Source organism: Myiozetetes cayanensis, unplaced genomic scaffold (assembly GCF_022539395.1).
Source record: "Myiozetetes cayanensis isolate MyiCay16 unplaced genomic scaffold, myiCay2020 scf7, whole genome shotgun sequence".
In the NCBI taxonomy this organism is placed as follows: Eukaryota; Metazoa; Chordata; class Aves; order Passeriformes; family Tyrannidae; genus Myiozetetes; species Myiozetetes cayanensis.
Window position 1 is genome coordinate 25,520,215 of NW_026087964.1, and position 25,387 is coordinate 25,545,601.

At 35.8% G+C, this 25,387-nt stretch overlaps 1 protein-coding gene across 1 annotated transcript in view; it reads right to left on the reverse strand.

Moving 5' to 3' along the window:
- DLC1 (DLC1 Rho GTPase activating protein) overlaps positions 1-25,387 on the reverse strand; it is a 223,423-nt gene that overhangs the window by 196,442 nt on the left and 1,594 nt on the right. The window contains 2 exon segments of the mRNA XM_050338816.1: positions 10,709-11,217; positions 11,220-11,869. Of these exon segments, the coding sequence (XP_050194773.1) occupies positions 10,709-11,217; positions 11,220-11,760 (1,050 nt within the window). The 5' untranslated portion in view covers positions 11,761-11,869.

The following is a 25,387-nucleotide window of genomic DNA, read 5'->3' on the forward strand; positions in this document are numbered from 1 at the left end:
TCAGCACAGACAAGTTTTCTTTACACTTAAAAAGACATTTCAAAGCAAAGATCAAAGCTCCACAATTATACTTTGCTGCTGGTAAGCACTCCCTCTAAACACAGTGGCTAAAAAGTAAGAAACTTCTATTTAAACCCTAAGACAATCATCAGTGACTAACTGCTGACATTTAAACCACTGTTATTGTGCTACATGAGGCAGTGCTGTTGACACAAAAGAGCTTGTCCTCCACAAACTAAGCATAATGGAAAAAACTAAGAGAGGGAGCCCAAAATCAAGGACAAAGTCACTGCAGCTATGCCCTCTAAGGAAGCTATGAAAAAGACACGTATAGTTAGGTTTTTGTCAGACTCTTAAATGGATTTGAGTACACATTTCACAATACTTGTAGAAATGAATGCTGGACAAGGGGATTAGGAATCACTATCACTACTAGAGTAATGCTAGAAATTGAGTGTGTTTGAGACCGCTCTCCCTCCACACCAAAGTGGAGCAGAGTCATGGAAGTAGCTTACCCTTTTCACCAATACTTCATATTCCCTTCCTAATCTGTTCATGTGACTGCAGAACTATGCTTGGCTGCTGCCTTGAGCACAAAATCAAACCCTGTGAAATGATGATACTTGCAAGAAATAAAATACACATTATTCTCATGTCACCAGGTGATCTTTCCCTTATATGTACATAGGCTTGAAAAGGTTAAAATGTTTAATATTGCATTCAGCTTAGTACATGAAATGAGGGAAATCAAACCCCAAAGCATTTGTGAAAAGGCAAGGGTAGAAGGAAGAACCAGTGATCTTAATACATTGACTCTGGTTGAAGAAAAATTTCTTGTGTGACAGAGTGTGGATAACCTGGAGAAATTCTAATCTAAAGCTACTGTTACTATTCCCAAGAGACCAAAATTCAGGAATATATGTATTTCTTCTGAATCTGATTAAAGCTGATTTTCCCACAGTCATAACTATTCATAGCCTTCAGTCTGCAAAAGCACAATCCATTGATTTAAAACATATCTTCCAAAAGGACCTACAGCAAAAATTAAAATATGACATTTCTAATAGCTTAATAAAATGTTTGTGAAATGTGATAAATTATGAGTCCTGTAGAATATTTACCCACTAGAATATTAATCAAGGTACAAATAGAGAAGAACTCCCCAATTTATCTTTGACTCTGACATTGGCAGGATTGAGAAAGACCTGGAAACAGACAAACTGGTCAACTGGGAGTAATTTTCACAAGCTGGGAAAGCTTTGTGCAATTAAGGGTTGAGTTATCACTTTACATGGAAAAATCAATGAATTTTCATCTATTTATTTTCTACTCTTGTCTCACCTCTCAAGATCTCTGTCCTTTTCCCCCATCTCTTCTTGTATTCACTCTCTGTGAATTTTGCATCCTATAAGTGTAGAGCCTGAACAGCACAGCATTCATTTACCAAATCACCGTGTCATCATCTACTGAACAGTAGAGAATATTTGTAAACATGCTGGAATAAATTCAGTAGGTGTAGTGAGGTGTAATGTACACATACGGTCACTACTAAATTTGCGTGCGATAAATACAGCTCGGCATTTATCAGAAGTGTGGTTCAGAAAATCTGGATGTAAGAAAGTAGTTTAGATTCCAAAATTTTTACTTGTGGCCATGCTTTTTCATTTTCAATATAGTAAAGATGGCAGCTTTTATTTTGAAGCTATGCAACTCTTTACATGCAATACAAGCCATGAGCTTTAGCACTGCTGAATTTTGTCATGCCTTCATATCAAACAGCCATGAATCACATAACAGTGATGGCTAGTGCATGCAAACCATCTTTTTTAAGAAGGTTGAGGATACCACCCAAGGGATTAAAACATGTAGTACAAGAACAGAATCAGCTCCTTACAGTTTTTTTTTTAATGGGTATATAATACATTTTATGTTAAAGCAAAACTTTCCAGATGATTAGGACACTCAAGATATTCAAATAGGAACCTTTGTTGAATTGGATCTGCTGTATGCAAAAAAGATTCTGGAGTTTGGGATGGAAGCAACTTACAGGAAAGGGTAAATAAACTTAATTTAACATAAATATTTTAAATATGGTATTTGCTATTCTAAGTTTTATGTAAGGTGAGACTGCAAAACAATGTGAAACAAGATAGGAAAGTTATTGCCATAATATGTCACATTATTGAAGGACATCCTTATGTTACAGTGAGCTAATTCCTCATTAATGTTGTGTGCATAAGCCAAGTTCTTATGTTCCATTGTTGTAAAAGCATTAGACATTAGCTATGACAGAGTTCTGAGAAACAGCAAGGATCTGGTATATAATTGCTATACATTTACCCCAGTGCACACAGACACTCACGCATGTATTGCTGCCTGAATTTTTTTCATAGGAAGAATAATATCCCTCTAAATTTGACTTCATAACCATTTTAGGCCATATCCTCTGGAGCTTGGAATAGTTTTTGGCAGCCAAAGCAGTATTGTTTCATTCTGTAAGCCGTATTCAACACACCCTGTGTATTATCTGTGGCATAAACCTCTTTCTCTTCACAAACTTTCTATGTTGCCTTTAAGAGAGAGGAGTAAAAGGACATAAACATAAGCAGCACATGTTTAGGTGTTTCAATCCTATGTACCCCCATGATGGGAAGCAAAACAAACAAACAAACAAACAAAAACCCAAACCAAAACATCACCAACACAAAAACTCTGTGGTAAACACTTTGCAGATGGCTCCCACCTTGTTACAGTTCAGCTCAGGAGAGTGGCTCTCTCTGTTTGTTTGCTTATAACTATCACATGGGAATTGGTCAGATATCTGTGGACTTACCCATGACCATACTACTATGGCCAGATACTCCTTGGTAGCAGTCACAAAGACCACATCACTGTAAAGCCTCAGCCCCCAGAGCTTGTCAAGGTGGGCCATTCTTCTCTGTCTCCTTCTTTGAGACAGCTCTACTAACATGAAAGCTTTTGCTTTTAGCACAGGCCACATCTGTAATAGAGAACTGCGATGAAGGAGTTGCTCTGCCATAGCTACAGCTTCAAAGGCTCTTTAATATAGGCTGTGATGATCTAATACTGACTTTTCTTGTTACTGTTGTATTTGCTGTTTTTTGATGGAAGCTGTTTCTCCGTTTGCTTCTTAGAGCTCTCTGTTTTCACTTGATTGTTAATTCAAAGTGAATATTATGCTTGTGATAGTGCCAGAGGAATAGCTCTAGGAAGTAAAGTCCTTTTTTAAAAAAAATTTTCTTTAACCAATGGAAAAGTGTGTTGTGGACAGTGATGTCATGTAGTCCAGAGGGTTTTGCTCATGTGTCTTAACTCCACTTCCCATTTGTTAAAGGTTTCCTATTCCGTTAAAAGTCTGACGTTAATAAAAATTTGGTGCTATTTTAGCGAGTGGTCACTGGTCCATTTAATATGACCTACCACCGGGAACTTATAGACTGCAAACAGAAAATAATTGGTCCTTACCAGTAAGGACTTCTTAAAGATTCATTTTAAAAACAAAACCAAAAACGTTTTAGAAGTTTTCTTCCAGTTAATCTTTCAGAGCTGGACAAAATTAGGAGTCTCTGAGTGTACACTGCATGAAACTAAAGCTCTCTGGTCCCTGGAAGCATGTAGCATGATTTTGGTGAAGCAGTAGTGTGTAACTATGAACTGGGTATAAATACAAATACTTTCATGACCATTTTAGGTAGCTCAGCTCCAAGCATAACTTGATGTGCAACAGGCTCTTGGTTTGCAGTCTAGACAACGCTGTCAGCTTTTAAAATTTATTGCTGAACAATGTCACAAAAATGTGTCAAAGTAAAATTTGCATAAAGGTTATACTGTAATGGCCTGGCAATCATCCCATTCTGTTCCGAGCTTGTTTTAAATACTTTTCACATTGTTTGAAATACATCATACTTCAGTCCAAACACAAAGGAAGCCTGTGGGAAAGCATTCTTTAGCTTCCCAGATGGAGATAATATTTATGATACATATTATTGTGAGAGCAACAGGGAAAATTCATGGTCATGTAACCACAATAATAGGAGTGTTTTATGACCACCACTTTCTACAAATTACCATAGATAATATGTAATTTAAAAAAATGTAATCTTACTGCTTTAGTCCACTTCTATTTTTGAACCACGTTTTCATTTTTAAATGGTAAATTTAGAAAGCAAGTTTTCAATGCAGAGGAGAAACAAATATTCATGACAGCCAAGAAGGTTTTTTTTTTTGCTGTTTTTTTTTTTTAAGAAATCATAATTTGTTTTGCTTTACTTGCACTTCTTGCCAGATTCTTCCCAATGCCTTCAAAACTATGACCGTTTAATAGCAATGTGCAAATGCAGCAAATTCTTTGTGGTGAAGCAACTGTGGATTTCAGTAATAAGTGCCCACTGTACTACTACTACAGACTATGGCTCTAAGTTGTGGGTAGTAGCTAACCTTTCAAAAAGCTGTTGTGGCTTAAGATCTCTCATCAATTTTTGATGGTGTTCATATCTACGTTGTGAGTTCAGAAAAACAGACTCATGCTTTTTCCTAAAACCTTCAGAAAAATTTGAGAACCTTTGAAAACACCTATAGAAAGTTCAAAAATTATAAGTGATGCAGAAATGGTACAAAAGCAAATCCAAATTTCACACCTGATGAAATAGATTTCCGTTGTTTGAAAGATTATTATCTTTAAAAAGAGATTATTGGATTTACAGTATTTGCATTTGCCATTGTCCTTTACAAAATTAAGAAAAAACATTTCCTAGATTCCAAGATTATATTATTAATCTCTGTACATGAAAATTAATCTACTCTGGCAGAAGTGCAGGTCTGAATTGTACAGGAAATATAGTTAGAGAACCATATGATTTGAAAATAATTTTGTAGTGCTAATACCTCTATAGTAACTAGCTTCTCTAGTTACTGACTCAGCTAAAGTTAATGACTCATATTTCCAGACTGAATCTCAGAAAAAGGTAAATTCAATTCCCTATTGCAAAATCAAGATACAGTAAAATGCATGTTTCCATTTTAAATTAAGATTTTCTGCACATTGCTGTTGTTTTTATTTGTTTTTATTGGTACTTTTATCTTCTATGCTTGCCTTTCCTGTGCTGACCTTGCAATGCAGCACTAAAACACCTACATATTACTACTTACGTAGCAATATTTTAGGCTGCATCCCTATTAAACCAACATCTCTAAAATAAAAACAACAAAAGCACTTTAAAAGTCTTAAAAGCTAAATAAAAATGGTTTGGAAAAAAAAAAGAAGAATAAATCATTAAATTATTCCAATTCAACAAAACCTGAACTGAGGTAAAGGGAGATTAGCACTACAGAAAGACATACTTGTGTCAGGGCTGGAAACTTGGTCTCTGGTATATTAACAGAAATGAAATAAGAAAAATAACTAAAATGTGGGATACTATTGTTCACGAAAAGCTCATATCACTTTTTAAATGCTCAGTTCAAAAGGATCATGCAACGTGAATAGAAGGGGTGGTACGGAAAACATTGCAAAGAAACAATTTCAGTAAAACAGGTAGCTCTCATGGATTTTTGGGAACCTTGCCTACTACCCCTTCCAGGTACCTTAGCGGGAAGCAGCAGGCAAAGCTCAACAGGTTTCATGTGAAATAATTTTACAGGGTGATACAAACAGAAGCTCCTGGAAGAACCTAACTTTCTAACTTGACATAAAAAGTGTAGTCTTAGCGTTGGAAAAGAGAATTTAATTCCGATCGTACAGGAAGAGAGTCAGCCTTCACGTCTCACGCACACATATAATACTAAAGGAGCAAATGCAGATGGAAAGGTTTGAATTCAAGTAAGCAATTTTTCTGTTTTCTCCCATTAGTATAATTATAATTGATGAAATAAAGAATTAAACTTTATTGCAACAGTACAGGAAATATAAAACAATGTTTTAAAAACTCACAGCTTTCCTGTGGGGAAAAAACACTGTTCCAAAGACCTGCGTCATCCCTGCTCACCTGTGACCCAGCTTTCTTTCGACATTTACTGCAATTCTTCTGATAATCTTGATCTTAAATTAATTTTTGTCTCTTTGACACTGGAAGCTGCTCTTATTAGCTATGTTCCTAAATATCCTTTGCAAACCACACAGCATTTGATCTAGAAATCTTAATTAAAATAATAGCAATAATAGTGAGCATTAGGAATAACGCTGACTGTTGTAGTCTTTGTTCTTGCAAGAATGACCTTGAGATAACATCAGTTGTTTGAAACTGAAAAGCTTCTAAGCAGGCCACCATGAAGAATTGCAAGCACTAAATATTAAAAGCAAAAGTCTCATAAAAGAGAGATGAGGAATTTGTACACCAAAAAGGGCTGATTACAGAGCGAACAATTTTTTTTTCTTATATCTTTACAATCTGAAATATAAAACATAGGAGATAAAAAAATATTTAATTATTGTCATATGTGACAGATTTTCAGTAAACTTGTTTACTTGCAAGTGTAGAGGCATGCAAGTGTAAATATCCAAACTAAGAAAACAATTCATCAGAAAACTAACAATTTTGACATGTAATTGTTTGTGTATATTAATTCAGTTGTTTTTCTTCTGACATTCAGATACTGAACTACATTGTATTAAAGCAGCCCCTAAACACGTGAGGAATGTCTCCTGCATCTACTCTGGATCAAATCAGAATGTAGTTCTTGTAAGTTTGTGTATATTGAGTGAAAAAAATCTGTTTATCTTTTCACAAATCCCCTCCCCCCACCAAGTTTTTGTACTAGTTTGTGGATTTAATTTTGGTTTTAAATATTAAGTACAACTTCCTGAGCCTTATTAAAAAACCTAATAATAGTAATTCTTCCCTTTTGCATGCAGAATGATTTTCAATCCTTCATCTCCACCTCTCCTTAACTACGGGGATATTATAATCCCCTATGCATTGAACCCAATGCTAATTCCCATTATATGTGGTGGTTTTGTTGCTTCTTTTTTTCACCACAGTCATAAGTCACTTTGCATTTTATTAAAACTAACAGGTAATATGATAGTATCCTACAGGAGAGAGAAGTGAACAGTCACAGTTGGTTCTGTAGCTGTTTTCTTCACATTTGAATGATCTCTAGAAATAAAATATAAGGGAGAGGGTAGAAGAACAATAAAACATAGGGAACAAGCTAAAATTTCTTTTGTAGGTAGAATTAATTGATATTTTACTTTTTTAAAACTTCATGGATTTTTGCTCAAACTGTTCAGAGTGACACTTCACAATGATGACTTTCTATACGTTTACTGATCCATCATTCAAAAGAGCTGTGCTAGCCTTGTTTGAAAAACTGAATTTACAAAATGCTGATTATCATTGGCTGCAACACTGCAGGTGTGATTATGTCTGGGAAGTGAGTGGTGACAACCTACTGTGAAACTGAATGCCTCAACCCACCTTTTTATGCTGATGCTGAATAAAGTAGCTTTTTTTGTGCTGTGAAAGAACTGAAATTAATGTGTTAGAATTCTGCTGCATTTGTGCACCTACTCAGTGTATCCCAGCAAGGATTTTTCTGGCTTTGCCTAAGCTTGATGAGATAAGCAGCTCAGAGAAAGCATAAAATGAGGCACATGCAATAATTTGAAAGCTTATTTACAAGATAATGGCCATTTTCTTCCAATTTGAAATCAGTGTATAGTAATTAAATATTCTCCTTTTGTTTGTATTCTCTTCATAGTTGATACTCTTCTGGTTCTGTATGATATTGTTCTCTAAAAGCTCTGTTGCTCTATACATATGAACATATATGTGAGCTGTTGCAATACCCCAAACATTACAGCTTGCTTATTATTTCCAAAGATTATTCCAATCTTTGGAAATCCAGAATGCACAGTTCTCAAGTGAAGTGACTGTTTTAAAATTTATTTAAGCCAGGAAACCATACAGAAGGGTCTAGTTGTTGTATCCACATATAGCTAATCCGTTTATGCTTCTGCTACTCTGAACCGTTAATAACCATTAACTTGATGTTGTGGATAAACTGAATTGATTATCAGTCAACACAGAAACAGAAAAGCTTGATTACTGTGTATCTTTAAATTAGACCAGACATCTTTAACTTCTGACAATTAAATTCAGGTCCTTCCTATTTCCGAGCCTTAGGAAGTCTTTCTGAGAAAGCAAAGGAAAAGAGGGCGCTGTGCATCAACCATCTGAACCCTGACTTGAGGAAGCAAAGCATGCTGCAGCAGCTAGACATGTTTGAAAAAAGCATCTTCAATGTCAGTATATCCATCATGACTAAAGCAATTTACTGATATGGAGGTAGTGCTGGTCAAAGATGCTAAAGTTTAAGCCCTTAAGCCCTCAAACCTGCATCCATCTGCAGAGCAAGCATAGCAGTTCCACACTGTCTCACCTCAGCTTCAGCCTGGAGACAGCTGATCTAAAGATAAGAGGGAAGGTCATGCTCTATTGCCACAATTAAAAGCAGTTTAGAATATGTTAATGAGGAACAGATTTTCAGAAAAATTTATTACCAGCAAGAGCAGAATGGTGCCTAGTCAGAGGTCTTAAGTTCTTAACTGTCATGGAAGTGCCTGAAGATCAGCACCTTTCTATGAGCACCCAAGGCGCTACCTCAAGATTTGAGTGCCCAAATACCTTCAGCAATTCATCTCCATGTGCCTTTTCCCATATTTTGACCTTCACAGGCACATATTTATATGCAACTATAATTGACACTGAGCATTAATCAGACAGTGGTGTGTTTTAGGCTTTAACTGCACTGTTTGAACTGCTGACCTTGAGAGAAAAGGTTTTATATACCATTCCCAATCCCTTAAGTCTTCCTGTCACTGCAAAGCAAATACTTGGTTTTTATGGATGGATTCAGTTTCAAGTCTAGTTTTTCTGATGTTTTCTTAAAATTACAGAAGTGGCTTTCAGGAGAAGTTTATAAACATAGACACATTTTTCATTGCACACTATTACCAACACAGACAGACTTTTGTAAAATAGTGCATGGTTAGATATAAGTGATAAAATCCCGTATGCAGGAATGCTGTTTGTAGAAGTCCCTGCGAATTTAGAGATAAATAATACCACAAACGATAGCAGATCGTATCTTTTCCTGTTTGCCATACATTTCACAGTGACTGGCAAAGATTTCTTTAACTAAAGGGATATGAGGTCTCCTTCAGGCTTACAGACTCCAATCCCTTTCACATTACACAGCTTCACAGTTGCTGCAGCTACATAATGCCCAACCTTCCTTGAAGCACTCCTTGTTTTGCTCCTTTTTCTGCTAATGTCCTTTCTCAGTTTTTCTCACCATTAATTTAAGTGGAATTTTTATATTCTGTCTTTTAAAAAATATTTAATGGCACAAACACAGATAGTACATACATTCTCAAATATTCTCATAAACGTACATTTGAAAGATGAGTACGACCTCAAAACAAAATACAATGAGACACATGGAAACTAGCATGATCAAAGTTATTTCTACAGATATATAAGTTTAGCATGTCGGGTACTGCTAGTCAGATTTCTGTTTCTTAATTGTAATTCTGAGCCATACTTAATGTGAGATCAGTTGAGCAGTTACTGTGTTAACTGTGATTGCATGAACTAAAAAGGAAGACTGGCTTTGATGGCTTCTGAAACCTTTTAAAAAAGTTACTTATGGCTTCTAACCATATCAATCTAGTGTTAATATTACCAAGGGCTCTACACAAGGAAGCAACGGCCAGCAGCTCAGGGTGCTGTGTTGGTAAAGAGTACTTTAGACATGTGAATTTGTGCTTTAGTGAAACAGCTACTGAGGCACTGTAGCTGATAGAAGAAAACCCACACAACTAATAGAAACCAGATTTATAAAAAAACCCACAAAAACACATACATACACACAAAAAAAAAACAGACGAAAGAAGCTGGATGATGTCAAATGTAAAAAGGCAGAGAGAAGTAAACAATTACAAATTGATTATTAGCTAGAATAAGCAGCATAGCTGGAAAAGCCAGACTTCAAGATGAATTCCGTAGTGCCACAGTCAGCACGTTTCCTTCCATTAAAGCCAATGGGAGTTTTATTACCAGGGAATCTACCCATTAAAGTTTTGTAATGATACCCTTCCTTACTCTGTAAAGACAGCAAAACTCTCTGGTTGCTTTAAAATTACAAAACATTGTTTCAAAATCAGCAATACTTGTTTTTGCAAGAACATAAGCTCTTGGGGCTGAACTAAAAAACAAAGAACTACTGCAAAATGTTTCTGCTCCTTTTTTACCCTTTTAAAGTTTTCTTGCACTTTTTCCCTGTTCTCTTTTTTCAGTAAGGCTTCCAAACTCCTGGACACAATCTGTTTTCTAAGAGGAAACAGATAATGACACCTGATAGCAGCAGAAAACAAAAAATAAAACCAAACCCATAGAAGATACTTTTATCCATGAACAGCATGTATGAAATGTCTGAAATATATGAAATAATATATATTAAGTGAATATAAGGCACCCTCCAAATTTATTATTTATAACTCAACCATTTTTAGACCCTAAAATTTAACTGTTGTATAGACATAGGTGTCTTGAAACTGAATTTGATAAATTGATGAAATACAGCTGAAAATCACTTTTTCTCTGCAGTGAATTAGGCACAGTATCACCATCATAAGAAATTGGGAGAAAACATTCAAAAAAATGTCTGCAGTCTACAAGTATCCTACCTTTCTTTTGCGCAGTTTCACTTGACTCTCTGAATATTCTTGTGTGGTCAAATGATTCCTTACATGTAAACACTGAATGTCTTCTGCTGAACTGACATTTGAAAGGCATTTGTTTTCAGAGGCCACTTGAGGTTCTGTGAAACCTCTTTCATCCAGACCATTTTCCACTGCTGGGATGTGAGAGCAAGGAGGAGATTGCATAAGACAGTTGCTGGATTCCAATGCTGAACAGAGCTGTCTATCACTACTGGTACATGATTCAGAAGAAATCCCGCTCTCTACCACATTGCACTCAGACTTTCCAAGCCCGTCTTTGAAAGCATCAGATTTCCGGCGCTGTTGTGCAATTACAGCAGTATGAAGCAGCTGCTTCCCAGGCACAACAATTTCTTTCACATTTGCAGAATTAAAACAATTTTCTTTCTCTACATCTACTACTTCATTTAAACCTTCACAATTACAAAGCTCCAGGCTTTGGCCAATACTGCCACGAACATCTTTTTTCATCTCTCTTTATGAACTGTGTCACAGCCAGGTTCCTCACTTATATCTCCAATTATTCCAGATGATTCAGCTGCCTTGTTACCCTCTGTTATTGGTACCACCTGTGCTAAGGACCCTGCTTCATTTAAACTCTGCCCTTCATCTTTTGGTTCACTTCCTACAGCAGTGATGTGGTAATTAACACTATCCAGGTTGAGTGCTGAATAGTCATCATCATCATCAGACACATGAACCAGGGTTTCTGTGCTGGCCTCCAAAAAATGCTCCTTATCCTCATGGTTATCGTTTTCATCCACCTCCTTTGAAACATTTCCCAGCTGCTTTTCAGGGAAGCCAGTCGTCTCTCCACTATAGCAGCACTCTGGAAAGGAAGCACATTTTTCTTTCCGGTCCGCACTCAAAACCTCATCTTTTTCCATACTTGTCTGCAAGTTATCAGCTACAAGTCCGTGACAACATGCTGTATTATACTCCACAGACTCCAAAGCCAATCCCATCCACTGGGTCACATGCTCTTCCCAGCTTTTCTTTCTGATTGCTAGAGACATGTCATAACAGTTCAGCAGCAGGCTGCAGTGTACCTTCCACAGAGGACCAGAGATGTCATGGCTGCTGTGCACTGCTCCAGAGGTAGAGAGTGTTTCATCATTTCAACATCTGCAAGAAATAAAAAAAGACTGTGTTATTGAATCAACTCCAAATAAAAAGAGGAAAAAAAAAAGGAAGGAACAGTTTAAACAAAAATCTAAAACAAGATAAGACTGCTGGATCAGAAACAAATGAATTTAAATGACTATTTTGTTTAAAGTTTTAATACTTTTAATACAAAACCTGACAGCACTCATAATTCAGTATAACTTTTTTTTCTGATTATTTTCCAATATCAAGTAAACAAAAATGGTATAAACAGGTATAAGCTACTACATACTACATACAGGCTTATCTGTCTTAAGCTACTAATTTCAGTGGGTATAAATGGCATTAGATCTTATGGTTTGCTTGCACATAAAGTTACTTTTATTTCTTCCTCATCCACAGATATCTGTGGAGTGCAAAATTCTGGCTGTTTCACAAAAAGGTAGAGTAGAACTTCAGGGTTATTCTGAATTTATCGAAGTTATAAACCACTTGTCTTCTGAGTATCTTTGGCCCATTCAGTGGCTCCCATTTTTATTGTTAATATTCATTCTCTTCAGGACAAACTGTAAGTACAAATATTACATGCAAATGCAGAGACGATCAGTTGTTGGGTAATAATAAAAAAAATAAAATCGTAAAATCATAGGATAGTTTGGGTTGGAAGGTATCTTTGAAAGTCATCTAGTCCTACCCCTCAAAATACAACCCTAGGAAAACTAAGTTAAGCTTTTGGTGCATTTCCTTACGTTAAATACATTATAAAACCTAGAAAAACCCCCTATCTTCTAGTGTAAGGCAAGGACAAAATTCTTGTTTAGGACAGGACTCTCCAGAAGGTAGCTTGTGAGACGGTGTGGTTGGCTGTAGCTTTGCTACTTAACCTGGACTGCCCAGCTCTGCCAGATTCCACTGTCCCTGCTTGGTTTTCTATGTGGGTGATTTGCACTGACTGCTATATTAGGCATTCTGGATGATGGTATTTGAGATACACTAATCTTGTGTCATTGCACGTGTATATTAGCACAAAGAAAATATCTCATATTAATTTATGCATTATAAAATAAAATTAACAAGTTTGTTGTCAAAGAAGAAAACAAAACTTCTAGCTCATGAAACATTAGAAGTTCAAGGAGCAGACACTTCTACTTTTCACTCTCCACATAAGAACTGTCAGCACTTAGCATGGATCTGCTTATTGATTTCAGCAATAAAGAAGATTAAGTACTGAGTTTGTTCTGGGTCGTTTCAGTCCACTAAGGCAAATTCTGATTGCCCACCAGGCCACAAAGCTGCCTTGACAAATCACATGCCTGAAGGTATAAATGTATTCATCTTGAAAGAAATGCAGAATTATGCCTGTGCAACTGAACCTCTGTAAATTATCTCTTGACAAACTGACTTTCAGGATAGACTTGTACATGCTCCTAGATCTTTAACCTCCTTTTAGGATGGTAAGCTTCATTTCACATTCACATTTTCCACCTCTGTGGAGACTCTGCTTAAAAAGAACATATATTCATAGGGTAAGAGAATTCCATGCAGAAGTCATTAGCGTGTGGGAGGCTGAGCAAAACGGAAAATAACACACAGAGCCAGGCCAAAAAAAATTATCTGCTTTCAGAGGCAAAATTTAGTAGTAAGAACTTAATACAATTTTATAATTCTGTCTTCTTTGCTGGTCAGATATGAGAGCAAGTCTAAATATTAAAATCTGAAGTCAACTCATTGTATGAATTTGCAGCACATTTGCATTCTTATTCTGACTTCAATTCATCTTATATTCTCCTGCTATTTTTAAGTGTGTGTGGTCCAAAATTACCACAGAGTGCAAAATCAATACTGAGAATACTTTTAACTTCTGCTGTACCTTTTTGTGATGGGTACTAAAGCTCCTCAAAAACAATTAAATTAGTTTTACAACCACCACCGAGTTTTGTTTTGACCTTTGAAAAGAGGCATGTTTATTAGAAGGGGCTCAATGATTTTTACTGTCCTTCATGAACAAAGTGTGGAGTTGCACCTGGGTGCAACTCATTTGCAGCTTCCCTCTCCCTTCCCCTATTAAAATAGTGGCTTTACTACTATTTTACTACTCTACTTTACAGAAAATTAAACATGGTTCCTACAGCCATATAGGGGAATTTCTGACAACAACCAAGAAAAGACACTAATAATATTCAAGGGTGAAAAGCTAAAAAATGCAACTTCCCAATGACATACATGCATCCACCTACCTAAGATTTAGGCTGCTTTTAATGTGCAGAAGGCAGGTTCTCAGAGGGTTAATGGGTGTGTGTTAATTTTGCTGCTGCTAAATGGAGTTACACGTGTGCAGAGAGGGGAGAACAGATCCCTTACTGTTATTCATTTTTTGGATGTGGAGAGTTATATTTCACGGGGAATGAAAAACAAATAAATTTTACTTTAGGAACCCTTCTGTTTTACTCGCACTATCACTAGTTTTGGCTGTCTCATAGACTGCAGAAAAATGATTAAACAGAAGAATATAAAATACGTTGCTTGAAATGCAAGACAAATAAGCATATGACAATGGTGCTTTCATTGTTCTCTAACATATGAGCACATGTAAGCACTAAATATGAAAAATCTACTGTACATACATCCCCTCTCCAGACAGCTTCACCTACCTGTTCCTGAAATCCCCTCATTCCCAGGGCACATGAAGGAGCCCATAGTTTGGTGGAAGCCTACTCTTCTTCCATTCCCTCTCCACTCCTCAAAGACTGTGTTAAACAATTTAGCTTAGAAATTATTTTCCTGCTCTAATTGCTTGACACTTATGGACCAACAAGGAACTTTTTTATTCCTCTTTATTCCGGGTGACCCCATTTCCTTTCACTCACATGCAGGTACATAAGTCATGCCTTGGAGGATTCACCACTCCAGACCTCTGAAGGAAATTCATAACTGTGTTCCTTTCTTCTCTTTCAGAGAACAATGTGCACTGCCACTTTGCAAAAGAAAGCATTCCTGCCTTGGTCACTTCCTTTCTACTACTGCTGCTTTTTTTCTTGACATGCAAGATCTTTTGTCCCCTGAGAAATGCCCCTCCCAAGTCCATTTGTACTGTCAACCAAGGAAAGAAGAATTCCCCCTTTCTCACTGTCTATTCTTGCTATCCCACAACTTGGAACCTTTATATCTGATTTCTCCAGAATTTTAGGACAGTCAGATGAGCCATTATCAGTGTGTTGAAATGTTTAGCAGACCTCTTCTTCTGATTGAAGCATCTGTCAGTATACCATCTACTCAGCTGTTGCAATAATTCAGACTCATATTTTGCTTTTACTTTTCAATAGCACTAAGTTTAGAACTGCTCAGTGCTATTAACTTTCTGAAAAATAAAGGTTTGAAACAAAAACACAAATGAGAAAGGCTTCTCCTGGACTAAATTTCTTGATTGTGTGTTTGAACTAAGGAATATTGGCAACATTGACCCAATAGACAATTCTTGACCAAAGGAAATAGAAGTGAGCAGTGGGTGAACACACTACAGCAGAACCCCCTCAAGAACCTTCTGTGATGCTTACATTGTTTACAAAATTAGATGCCATTTTAAATTAATTTCATAATAATTTACTGACTGTCTCCTTTCACTGTAAAACATAATGGAAATAAAAACTGGGCATACTTTTATGCTAGCTTATTTTTGGAAGCTTTGCATCTAGTCTCACAAAACTGATAGTTACTTTACAACTGATAAAACACAAAGTGATGAGCAACTGGTCAGTTCTCCTATAATTAGACTGTCTAACACTTTACTTCAATTAAGGTTCCTGTGATTTTTTCTTCTGAGAAACTCAAATTAAACTTTTTCCAGCAGGCTTTTGAAATTCAAAGAAGCATCTTTGTCTCATGAAATTCCATTCAGGTTTGGCTATGCCATGCATTTTTCAATACACATTTTACCATCTCTTGCTTCTCTCCTGAAGGAAACATGGCAGTCTACAAAAACTATCCTTAAACAGACCCAATACCTATGACTGAAACCCTGTGAAAGCTGCGGAAGCTTCAGCAGGAAGACTTAGGACTTGGAGGTAGAGTGAGAATGGAAAGGGAAGGAAGGAGACTTACTAAAATGCCTGTATCTGTGACTACCCAGACCTGCCAGAGCAGCTTCCCTTCTGGGGCTTAGGACAGGACATAAAAACATCCAAGTTACAGGAGTGAGGAGACAGAGGAACATAACCACGGCTCTCTGGTCCTCCGTCTCCTCTCTCAGCCTTCCAGGACACAGGAGTGTATCCCACTCTGTTTTTCCCAGAGTGGAAGAGAGAAGTAAGGACAGAACCATGGAGACATTCAGCAGTATCAGCCACCACACAAGCTGAGACAGTGAACCCCATACCATTAGGATGGAAGGGCTATGGCAAAAGCAGGCATAAGGAAGACACTGCTGTGCTAGAGGACACATCAGAGGCATCCACGTACGGCCAACGCAAGGACTGCCACTGACTCAGGTGTGACATCTCTGCTGCCTTCACAAATTCCACCATACTGACAATTCAGTGAACCATACACAACCTCCTTGTTGGAGTAAATAGAAAAGTTTTGGAAGGGACAAAGTTGCACAGAACACAGGAGAGTTTATGAAGTCTAAGTGGCAGGAAAGTTTCTGAGAGGGTACCTCAGGCAGTAAAGTCCCACCATTATGCTAGGGGAGTTACCTTTTTTGGTAATGTTTTACATGGGATGCAAATCTTTTCAGTTCAAATAAAAAAAAAATTTAAAAAAATAAAAAAAAATAAAAACATTAGGCATTAGCTTACAAACTGAAACGAAGATGAAAGACTGTTTCATTACATTTTTTACATAGCAGGCATACGTAAGCAGTGGAGATCAAGAAGAAATATTTATTTTGTTATCATTATTTTATCTTCATTGGTCTGTGACCCCAGTCAGCAAACTTTGTTTAAGGAAGTCTAAGTGAACAGGGTCTGTTTCCTATAAACTCATCTCACATCTTCCTGTTCTGGCTTACACACAGTTCTTTCAGTAATGCCATACCAATCTCTGAGAGAGAATGTTGTTTACAAATAATTTGAGATAAAACATAAGCCTCTAGGTCTTCACTCAGCTATTTATTTTAAAATATCTCCTGTTTTTTAAAATGTAATCCTTCATCCTCCTATTTCCTGGACATATACCACCCTTTGGATTTTACTGAAGTGGAGGATCACCTTGTCTGCAGTTTCTATATAAGCAGTTTTTGTAGTGCAGGTTTATAGATCTTGCTATCCTAGAATAGAAATATAATAGAAATATATTTGTTGTGGGACAATAATCTAGTGAGTACCAGATGCATTTTCCCTAATTTCTTTTATATGCAAAAGATAATCATCTAAGATCGAATACTAAAAACTGTTTGAACTAATAACTATTTTGAAAATATTTACTACTTTATTCTAAATATCAGAAAAAGCATAATACTTTTAAGACAAGTGTCTTCAGAATGAAATAAAAAAACTGAAATATTTTATATAAATTTTAATGATGAGGTTTGCATGTGTACACATGCGATGCACTTTTAAGTTATAAATATGAACACGACTAGTAATATAGCTGATGCTGATTTTTATAAAGATAAACACAAACATACCCTAATAATGTCTTTACACATGATACTTGTCTTTTTTTTATGAGATTCCCTACTGCTTGTTTTCAGCCATGAATCACTGGACAGAAATAGAGGTACATTCTTTGTGAAGGAGCAAAAGGTGGTAAGTAATTAATATATGACAGAAATCCACACCCCAAGTCCTGTTGTCTCCAAGAGAAGAGTTTGAGCTTCTACGAAAATATGCAATGAGTGCTTGATAAGCTCACTTTTCAAGGAAAGCTAGGGAAGTCCTGCCTACACCAGGACAAATGGGTACATTAAAACTGACTGACTCAGGTACATGGTAACATATGCCTCTGTTTTAAAAGTTGCTTTTAAAGGACCTAAATCAAAGCAACCCCTATAACTATAGAGATGGTACAGCTTACGAGACACAAATCACCTGAAGTTTTTCTCTTCTGCTTCATTCTGCATGCCTTTCAAGACAAAAATTGCTGGCCAGCTGTAGATCAAACAACAACAACATCTGAAAAAAGACAACTGATAACAACCCTCTGATAAGTGTGAGAAACCGACCCATATCGAAGAGTTTATTAGAAGAGATTCCAGGACAAGAAAATGAAGTGATCATGAACCAAATGTTAGAATTGAAAAACAATACTCAAATGAAATATTACTGAACTTGTAACTCTGAAAGGTACCCAAGTTACCCCCTCTGAACACAGGAACAAAAGGGGAGACACATAAAGAGGGGGAAATCTGGGAAGCTGCAAGAGGGTTGTTCTTCCAAGGTAATGGCGAACTCCTCTGGAGTCAAAGATGAGCTTTATTTGAGGGAGAGCTCCAGAGCCAGAAGGGATCCTTAGCAGAGACTGGAGGAGGTGTGGGATAGTATAGCCTTACTAGGATAAGAGGTAGACTTTTTCAAATCTTTTCTCTCTGATCATTGAAAGGAAGAGGAAGCAGAGGGGTTTCTGGCCCACAAATCCCCAGTGCCTTACTAGGCCTCTTGAGTGGTATCTACACAGAATGAGAAGGTGGGAAGAACAGGGGGAATTGCTCTGCACTCAGACTTGGAGTGCTGCAAGCAACAACTGAACGCACCAAAAGCTGGTTTAAAATCAAATCATGTTAAGACCACTTGGTCCTGTACTACATACTTGCAAATATGATTTCCATATGTAGTAAACTGGCTGAAAAATCTAATTAAGAATGAAAAAAAATTAAAAACCTCCAGACACTAAACACAAAGTCAGTAGTGAGAATATGCAATTTATTTATTTATTTATTAATATAAAGGGGGAGATCATGAACAGATTTGTGAAAGTAGCTATTTTAACCTGTGCTTTTTATATTATTTAGAACAACAAAAGTACTGAAATTGATGAAGTTTGTTAATTTAACCTAAATGCAGTGGAGAGCTAGGAGATAAAATTGCATATGAAACTCTGTTACTAAATAAAATGGCATGTAGTGGTTAAAAAAATACTCCTAACTATAAATACATATTACAACTCTCTATGATATCTGCTACCAGTGAGGAAAACAAACCCAAAACTAAGTCGCTGTAGCTGGTAATCTGGAACAGAATTTCAAACTCAGTGAAAATTACTAGGAATATAGCAAAACAGGCAAAAGAGAGACTGAGCATACAGTAGCATAATAAAATAATATTTTCTAAACTCTCATGCAATGAACTGAAAACTACACACAGTTTTAGTAATTTCATTGCAGAAGGAGAAATAAAGTAGCAGAAGGTCTAGCAAAAAAAACAATAAAAAGGATTATCAATATTGTATAGCTTCCATCTGAGGAGCAATGAAATACACAAATGTTTCCTGCCTGGGAAAGAGAGGATTTAGAATCACATAAAAATCAGCAGTATCATGAAGAGAGAGAACATTTATTCATTGTGCCTCATATTACAGGAACTTGCAGAAGACCAAAATAGAAATAGAAAGCAGAAATATTAAAACAGAAATAAGACTTTTTTTTTTTCTTAAGTATGTAAATAAATAGAGGTTACAATGTTTAGTAAATATAAATTATATATTGCAAAAAGTTTGTTATTTCTGATGCAATAAATCCAACATAAGCAGTTAATCAAGCTATGCACCTGAAATCATTCTTCTGACTTGATAAGGATTTCCTCTTTCCTTCAAGGATCAGTTTCATTATCCCTTTAGCAAACTATTTTCTTTTCTGCTTTACAGATTCTGACATATGTCATATATGGTCATTATAGTTTATTGCCAGTGAAAATGTGTAATATGCTCAAGCTTTTCTTTAGAAGACAGTTAACATGTTACAAAAATTGTGATACTTGCAGGAGTATTATAAAATCTCAATACGTTAGATACAACAAAATAGAAAGTCAAGTTGGCAAGTTGTTCACTCAGAGACATCCAAAGTCTTGCTTGTTTTGAGAAAATATTGTTGGCTCCTAAGGTAAGAGCCCAAGCTTTGTGAATATGCTTAATTTATTGCTAGAAAACATAAAACATCATGGAGTTGCTTTATTTTCTATTCTTCAAAAAGCAGCTGCATTACCAGTGCTCATCATCATACAAAGAAGAGCTTTCACTTGTAGCCAACATATGATTACAGTGGATTTTAGTTTGGTTGTATTTGTATTTGGTTCATTTCCAGTGCTGAGCCTCAGATTAGCTGAACTTCATCCTAAAGGAGGAGAAAGGGGAAATGACTGGATCCAAACTAATCCATAGTTATCCAGGCTTACTAAAGATCTATGTTATTTACACCCTATTTAAATATCAAATAAAACCCAATTAAACCCCAAATTTAAAATACCTAATTTTTTTGTTTTGTCCTATTTTGAATACTTGAAAAAATAGTGAAATACTCTTTTCTCAAGAATTTCTAGTGCAATTATAGCATTTGATATATTTTCATTTGTGGCTTTTTAGTATATTATTAAGTACCTTTAATTAGTGCAATTAATACATTAATTACTAAGCATCAAAGTCTTATTAGCTCTTACACAAATTCATTCCCTTCACCACAACATCATCCCGAAGTGAAAACATAGCCATAATATTTATAATTGCCCACTAGAAAGAGAAAAGTATTTAAACCAAAAGTAACTTCTAGCATAGACTTTTCAAGAAGAAAATCAGAGCCATGATATGTAATGATTCTGATCTGTAAGTCTGCTGGTCTCCAAAATTTAGTAGGGTGAAAATTATATATATACAGTCTTGATTTCATAGTAGAAATTGCTCATTTCTTTGGAAATAAAGTAATCCAAGGTGTAAAGATTTATAGTCCTCTTTTTGCCTAGGAGGGCTTCTATATGGAAAGTTCATCACCCTTCCAACTCTTCCCCAAATGATTTCAGCTTCCTACTCCCAGAGAATAGAAAAGATATATAATTGGCAGATTCCTTACACCTCCTTTTACACTATGGCTTAACTGTAAGCAGCTTGAAAAGAAGACATGAAATGAGAGAAGGCCATCCCATGAGACATGGAAACCTAGAAAACTGTGTCTGTTATTTTTGGTCCTGAATTAGGGTAATAAGATCAATACCCTTTCTCTCCTCCTCCCTCTCCCCGCTTTCCCCCAGAATAGAAGAAATTCCATTTGCTAGCCAACTCTAGTGAAAAACTAATTTTTTAACTACATGAGGTCCTTTTGAGAACAATATAAATTAACCAGATGTATTCCTGTTGCCTTTTAGATTTAAGGTTCTAATATGGTGCTTCCATTTAAAGAAAAGTTGCTGTTCCTCATTATAGCCATGAGCTATGAAATTTGTGGCACTGAGGACAATGATTTTGGCAACCAGTCTGCTTACTGAATAGCAGGGAGAATGTTTTCATTCCTGGTGCAGACATGACTGAAAAATATTTTTGACATTATTGTGCCTATACTTTGTATATAAAGAGCTGAAAATCATTTTCTCTCATGGAGAAAGACAAATATTTTATCATTGAGAGTCTACAGAGAATGAGATGACTGTGCTTTTTGGTGGGAATGAACCACTAACAGTGTCATTTGGAATCCCATTTTGTTGCACCTGTGAAAAAGTTCCATGAGCAAACTGAGCAAATATTTCTGGAATGTAGCTGAAGATGTGAAAAGCAAAAATTAATCAAAACAGCTCTTTACCAGGTATCTCTTTGAAACTAGAGAAAGAAATAACATAAAATGCACTCGCAATGTTTTAAATGTTTAAATGTGTTGTAAATGCACTGGAGAACCTAAGTCCTCTTTCTTTATGGAAGGGAGTATAAAAATTGAATTTATTCCCCAATAAATTTATTTATCCCCAATAAAATTCATAAATTTATCCCCCAATAAATTTCCCCCCAGAAACTGGGGGGAGGGAAATTCTGCATTCATTCATACTATTTTTCATTATAATATTCTTATTTTGGAATTCAGGAAGCCTGTCTTCCACAGGACTTTTGTAGAGTGTGTGCATCTCACCTCTTCATCTCCTTTCTCTCTGCCTCTAACAGGCATATTGTGAGTATGATGTAGTCAATAGACCTTCTCCACAGTATTTTCCAGAGTGTTTCAATTCCAAACTCATCAACTGTTCTCCTGATTTTATAATGATACTCTCCTAGTTTTCATCTGTAGCCTGCCTGAAAAGATATGCCCAATCCTGGAAATTATGGGTTTTGAGAATATAAGTACAGAAAAAACAAAACAGAAGAGTCCTGAGCTCATGTGGAGGTTTCCCCTTGATTTTAAAACCAATTCATGTCTATTTCCTTTACCAGCTACCAATTCTCACACAACACTCAAAAGCTTTTTTAAGATCTTTAGATATATATCAAATTATGCTGACAGTGACTCAATATTTGGAAGTTACCAGGAAGGCACTGACATCGGCACGCAAGTATTCAATGAAACTAAGTGTAAAATTGTTTCTGAATCTGGAATCCTCAAAGTCCATCCTCTGCAGAGGAGGATAAAACTCTTAGAGACCATCCTTTCAACAAAATCTTTTTATTTTAGTGCATTATTATTAAAAGCTACCACCTTTCTCTGAAAAAGCAATGTTACCTGAAGATAAACAATTCAAGAAAAATGAAAAGGGATATCTCCATTTAGTGGGGAAAAAAAAAGTGTAATGTATTTAAAAGTACAACTTCCAGTGCATTGAGCCTCTTGGGACTACTCAGAAGTGGACAGTTAAGTGCTCTAGACTCAATCAGTGAATTCAATGCAAGTTTTCCTTGCCAATTACATGTCTGTATCTTGCATGAAAAAATTAATAAGGGGATCAAAAGAGGTTCATATTTTGTGACAGTCTTAGCAAAGATGTTAATAATACAATATTAAGGTTGTTGAGTGCTCTTTAATAAGGCGCAGTTGTACAGCTGTAATTACGTAACCCCAACTGCTTTGGCTAGATAAATTTCTCACTGGTTCCTCTTGCCTCTTCCATTTTCTCTTAGCTGTCTTAGCAGAATAACACTTTGCAAATATCCTCTGTATTACTTCAGATTTTTCTCACTTCTCAATCTAATGAAGTTGTCTGTTTGAAACTCAACACTGATTCCCTCTTATACAAAGTGAAATTTTGGATCATAAAGCGAACTTCCACAAGTAACATGATGTTCATCTTGGAACATTTATTTGTTCTAGCATTGAACTGCCATGGTTGATTCCTGATGTGAAACTCTCATCAATAAGACCTACTTACTCTGGAAACCCTAGCACTGATAAAGAGTGAACTACAGGGTGGGAGTACCACCAGCAGAGATTCAGAAATGACAGAATTGTTTACAAAATATCCTAAAATTCAAGGACGTTTCACCTAAATCTATTAGATTTTGACACAAGGTACATTGGAATAACTAACAAGAAATATCACAAAGCAGCATAAGAAAATACAAGCCTATATGAAAAAGAAGGCTAGAAGTAAAGAATACATCATATGAGTAAAACTGATTTTAGTGCAGATACATACAGGCTAAGGCAAACCTCTGTATTTGTGTTCAGTAACCGATGTACAATACACCAGAGATAAAACTCCAGACATTTCTAATTTCAGCATAAGTGATTTTCTCCATTAAAGAGAAACAATTATGGTAATAGTGGATTTGAAATTCTCTACCAACAGACTGTTATTAAATAAGTAGAACCTCAAATCATCAACAGCTATTAATGATGAAATATGATAAAAATATTGGAATTCAATATTGGTAATTATTACAATAAAATAGTATTTACATATACATAGGATTTCCATGTGAAAATTTGATATAATTTTGATTTGGGTAAAATTTATGTATACACGTATGAATATGTACACATGTACATATACATGTATATACACACATGTATTAAAAATACACCTGTGTATACAGCCAGTCTTAAAGTCCTTACTATGTATTAACACTGATCATGATCTTTGGAGATATTTAAAACCCAAGCAGACAAGGCCCTGAGCAACTTGCCCTAGTTGACCCCACTTTGAGTGACATGTTGGATCAGAGACTTCCAGAGACTCTCTCCTGTTAGGAAGGAAATCAAGACCTAGCCCTTCTGGATATGCTATTTCAATTACTCTGGCCCCTCTGTTACTCTGGTTTTGTCTTTTTTTGCTTTTCCTTTTGTAAAAAGAACAGAACAACAAAATAAAAAACCCCATATTTTAATTTTTTTCTCCAGGCAAACAAACAACGGAAAATGGAACCAGATGACTAAAAGAAAAAAAAAGAGAAGACTCTAAAATATGTCTCATTTTTAAGAAAAGAGAAAACCATTTGTAAGTTCTCTTCCTCCTTCTGCTACTGCCCTCTTCAGGGATGCTTTATAACAAAGAGGATACATTTCAGTAACAAAATTGATGTTAAGAACAACAGAAAACTATCATAAAAAATGCAACTTAATGCCTCAGACAATTAAAAAAAAAAGTTAATTAACTTTTGAGACTTGTGAAAAGCCAATCCTTTGATTGTTCCATCACCTTAAGAATAATTTAAAAATTGATTTTAAGCTCATCAGTTGAACAGAATTACTAAACCTTACCTGTTTAAAAACTGGCCACACAAGCTGTTATCTTTTTGGTTTAATTTTCTTTTAGGAGGGATTCCTTAGTGCTATGGATAACTTTATGAATTAGGCCTAAATAAACAAACTTTTTTTTCCAGTGTTTTAATTACAGAATTTAATACAAAAGTCAACAGGTACAAGGTTTAAAAGAAAATAAGTTTGCAGGCACATAAATTTATGGTGAAGGAAGTCTATTTGAATAATTTCTATTATATTAATATAAGCACTTCTATTAATTTTTCTCGAGGCTGTAGAAGTAAATTCTTAACTTCCTTTACAGGAGTCATTTGATACAACTACTTGGGCTATTTTCTTGTTTCAAACTAAGAATATTAACATTTCTGAAGGAACAGAGCAAGGTCAAAACACTCTAGATACTAATTTTCTGTTCTTATTATTGCAATGTCTCTATAAAATAACCTTTAGAGGTTTTCTTAGACAGTAGGTTTTCTGTGAATTCTTTTTCATGAACAACCATATCTTAAAAAAACAAAATGAGGTTAGCATAATGAAGAAGTTAGACTAAGTAAAACCAGAAGTTGAACGATGATTTGTCTTCAGGACTTTTATTTAAACCTTCCAAATAAAAAAGGCAGGCAACTATCTGCATTATATTTTCTTCTTAACTTCAGAGTTAAATGAGAAAACACTTTCTGGGTTCTATTCTGTTGTCCACCCTGTGGTTCATCTGCCTCAGGTGTCAAGTATTTTCATCTACAAGTGAGGTCAGATGAGGTCATTACATACTTTAAAACCCAGAAGAGCTGCAGACCCAGAACACGACTGTTTGATGCGAAATATTTTCTTCTGTTTAACTAGAGTACTCACTAATACTAAATACGTGTACAAATACTTGCAGAAGTAAGTATGGGAACACTGCAGTAAAAGGCACTAAGGCTAAATCCTTTGAGACATCAGCG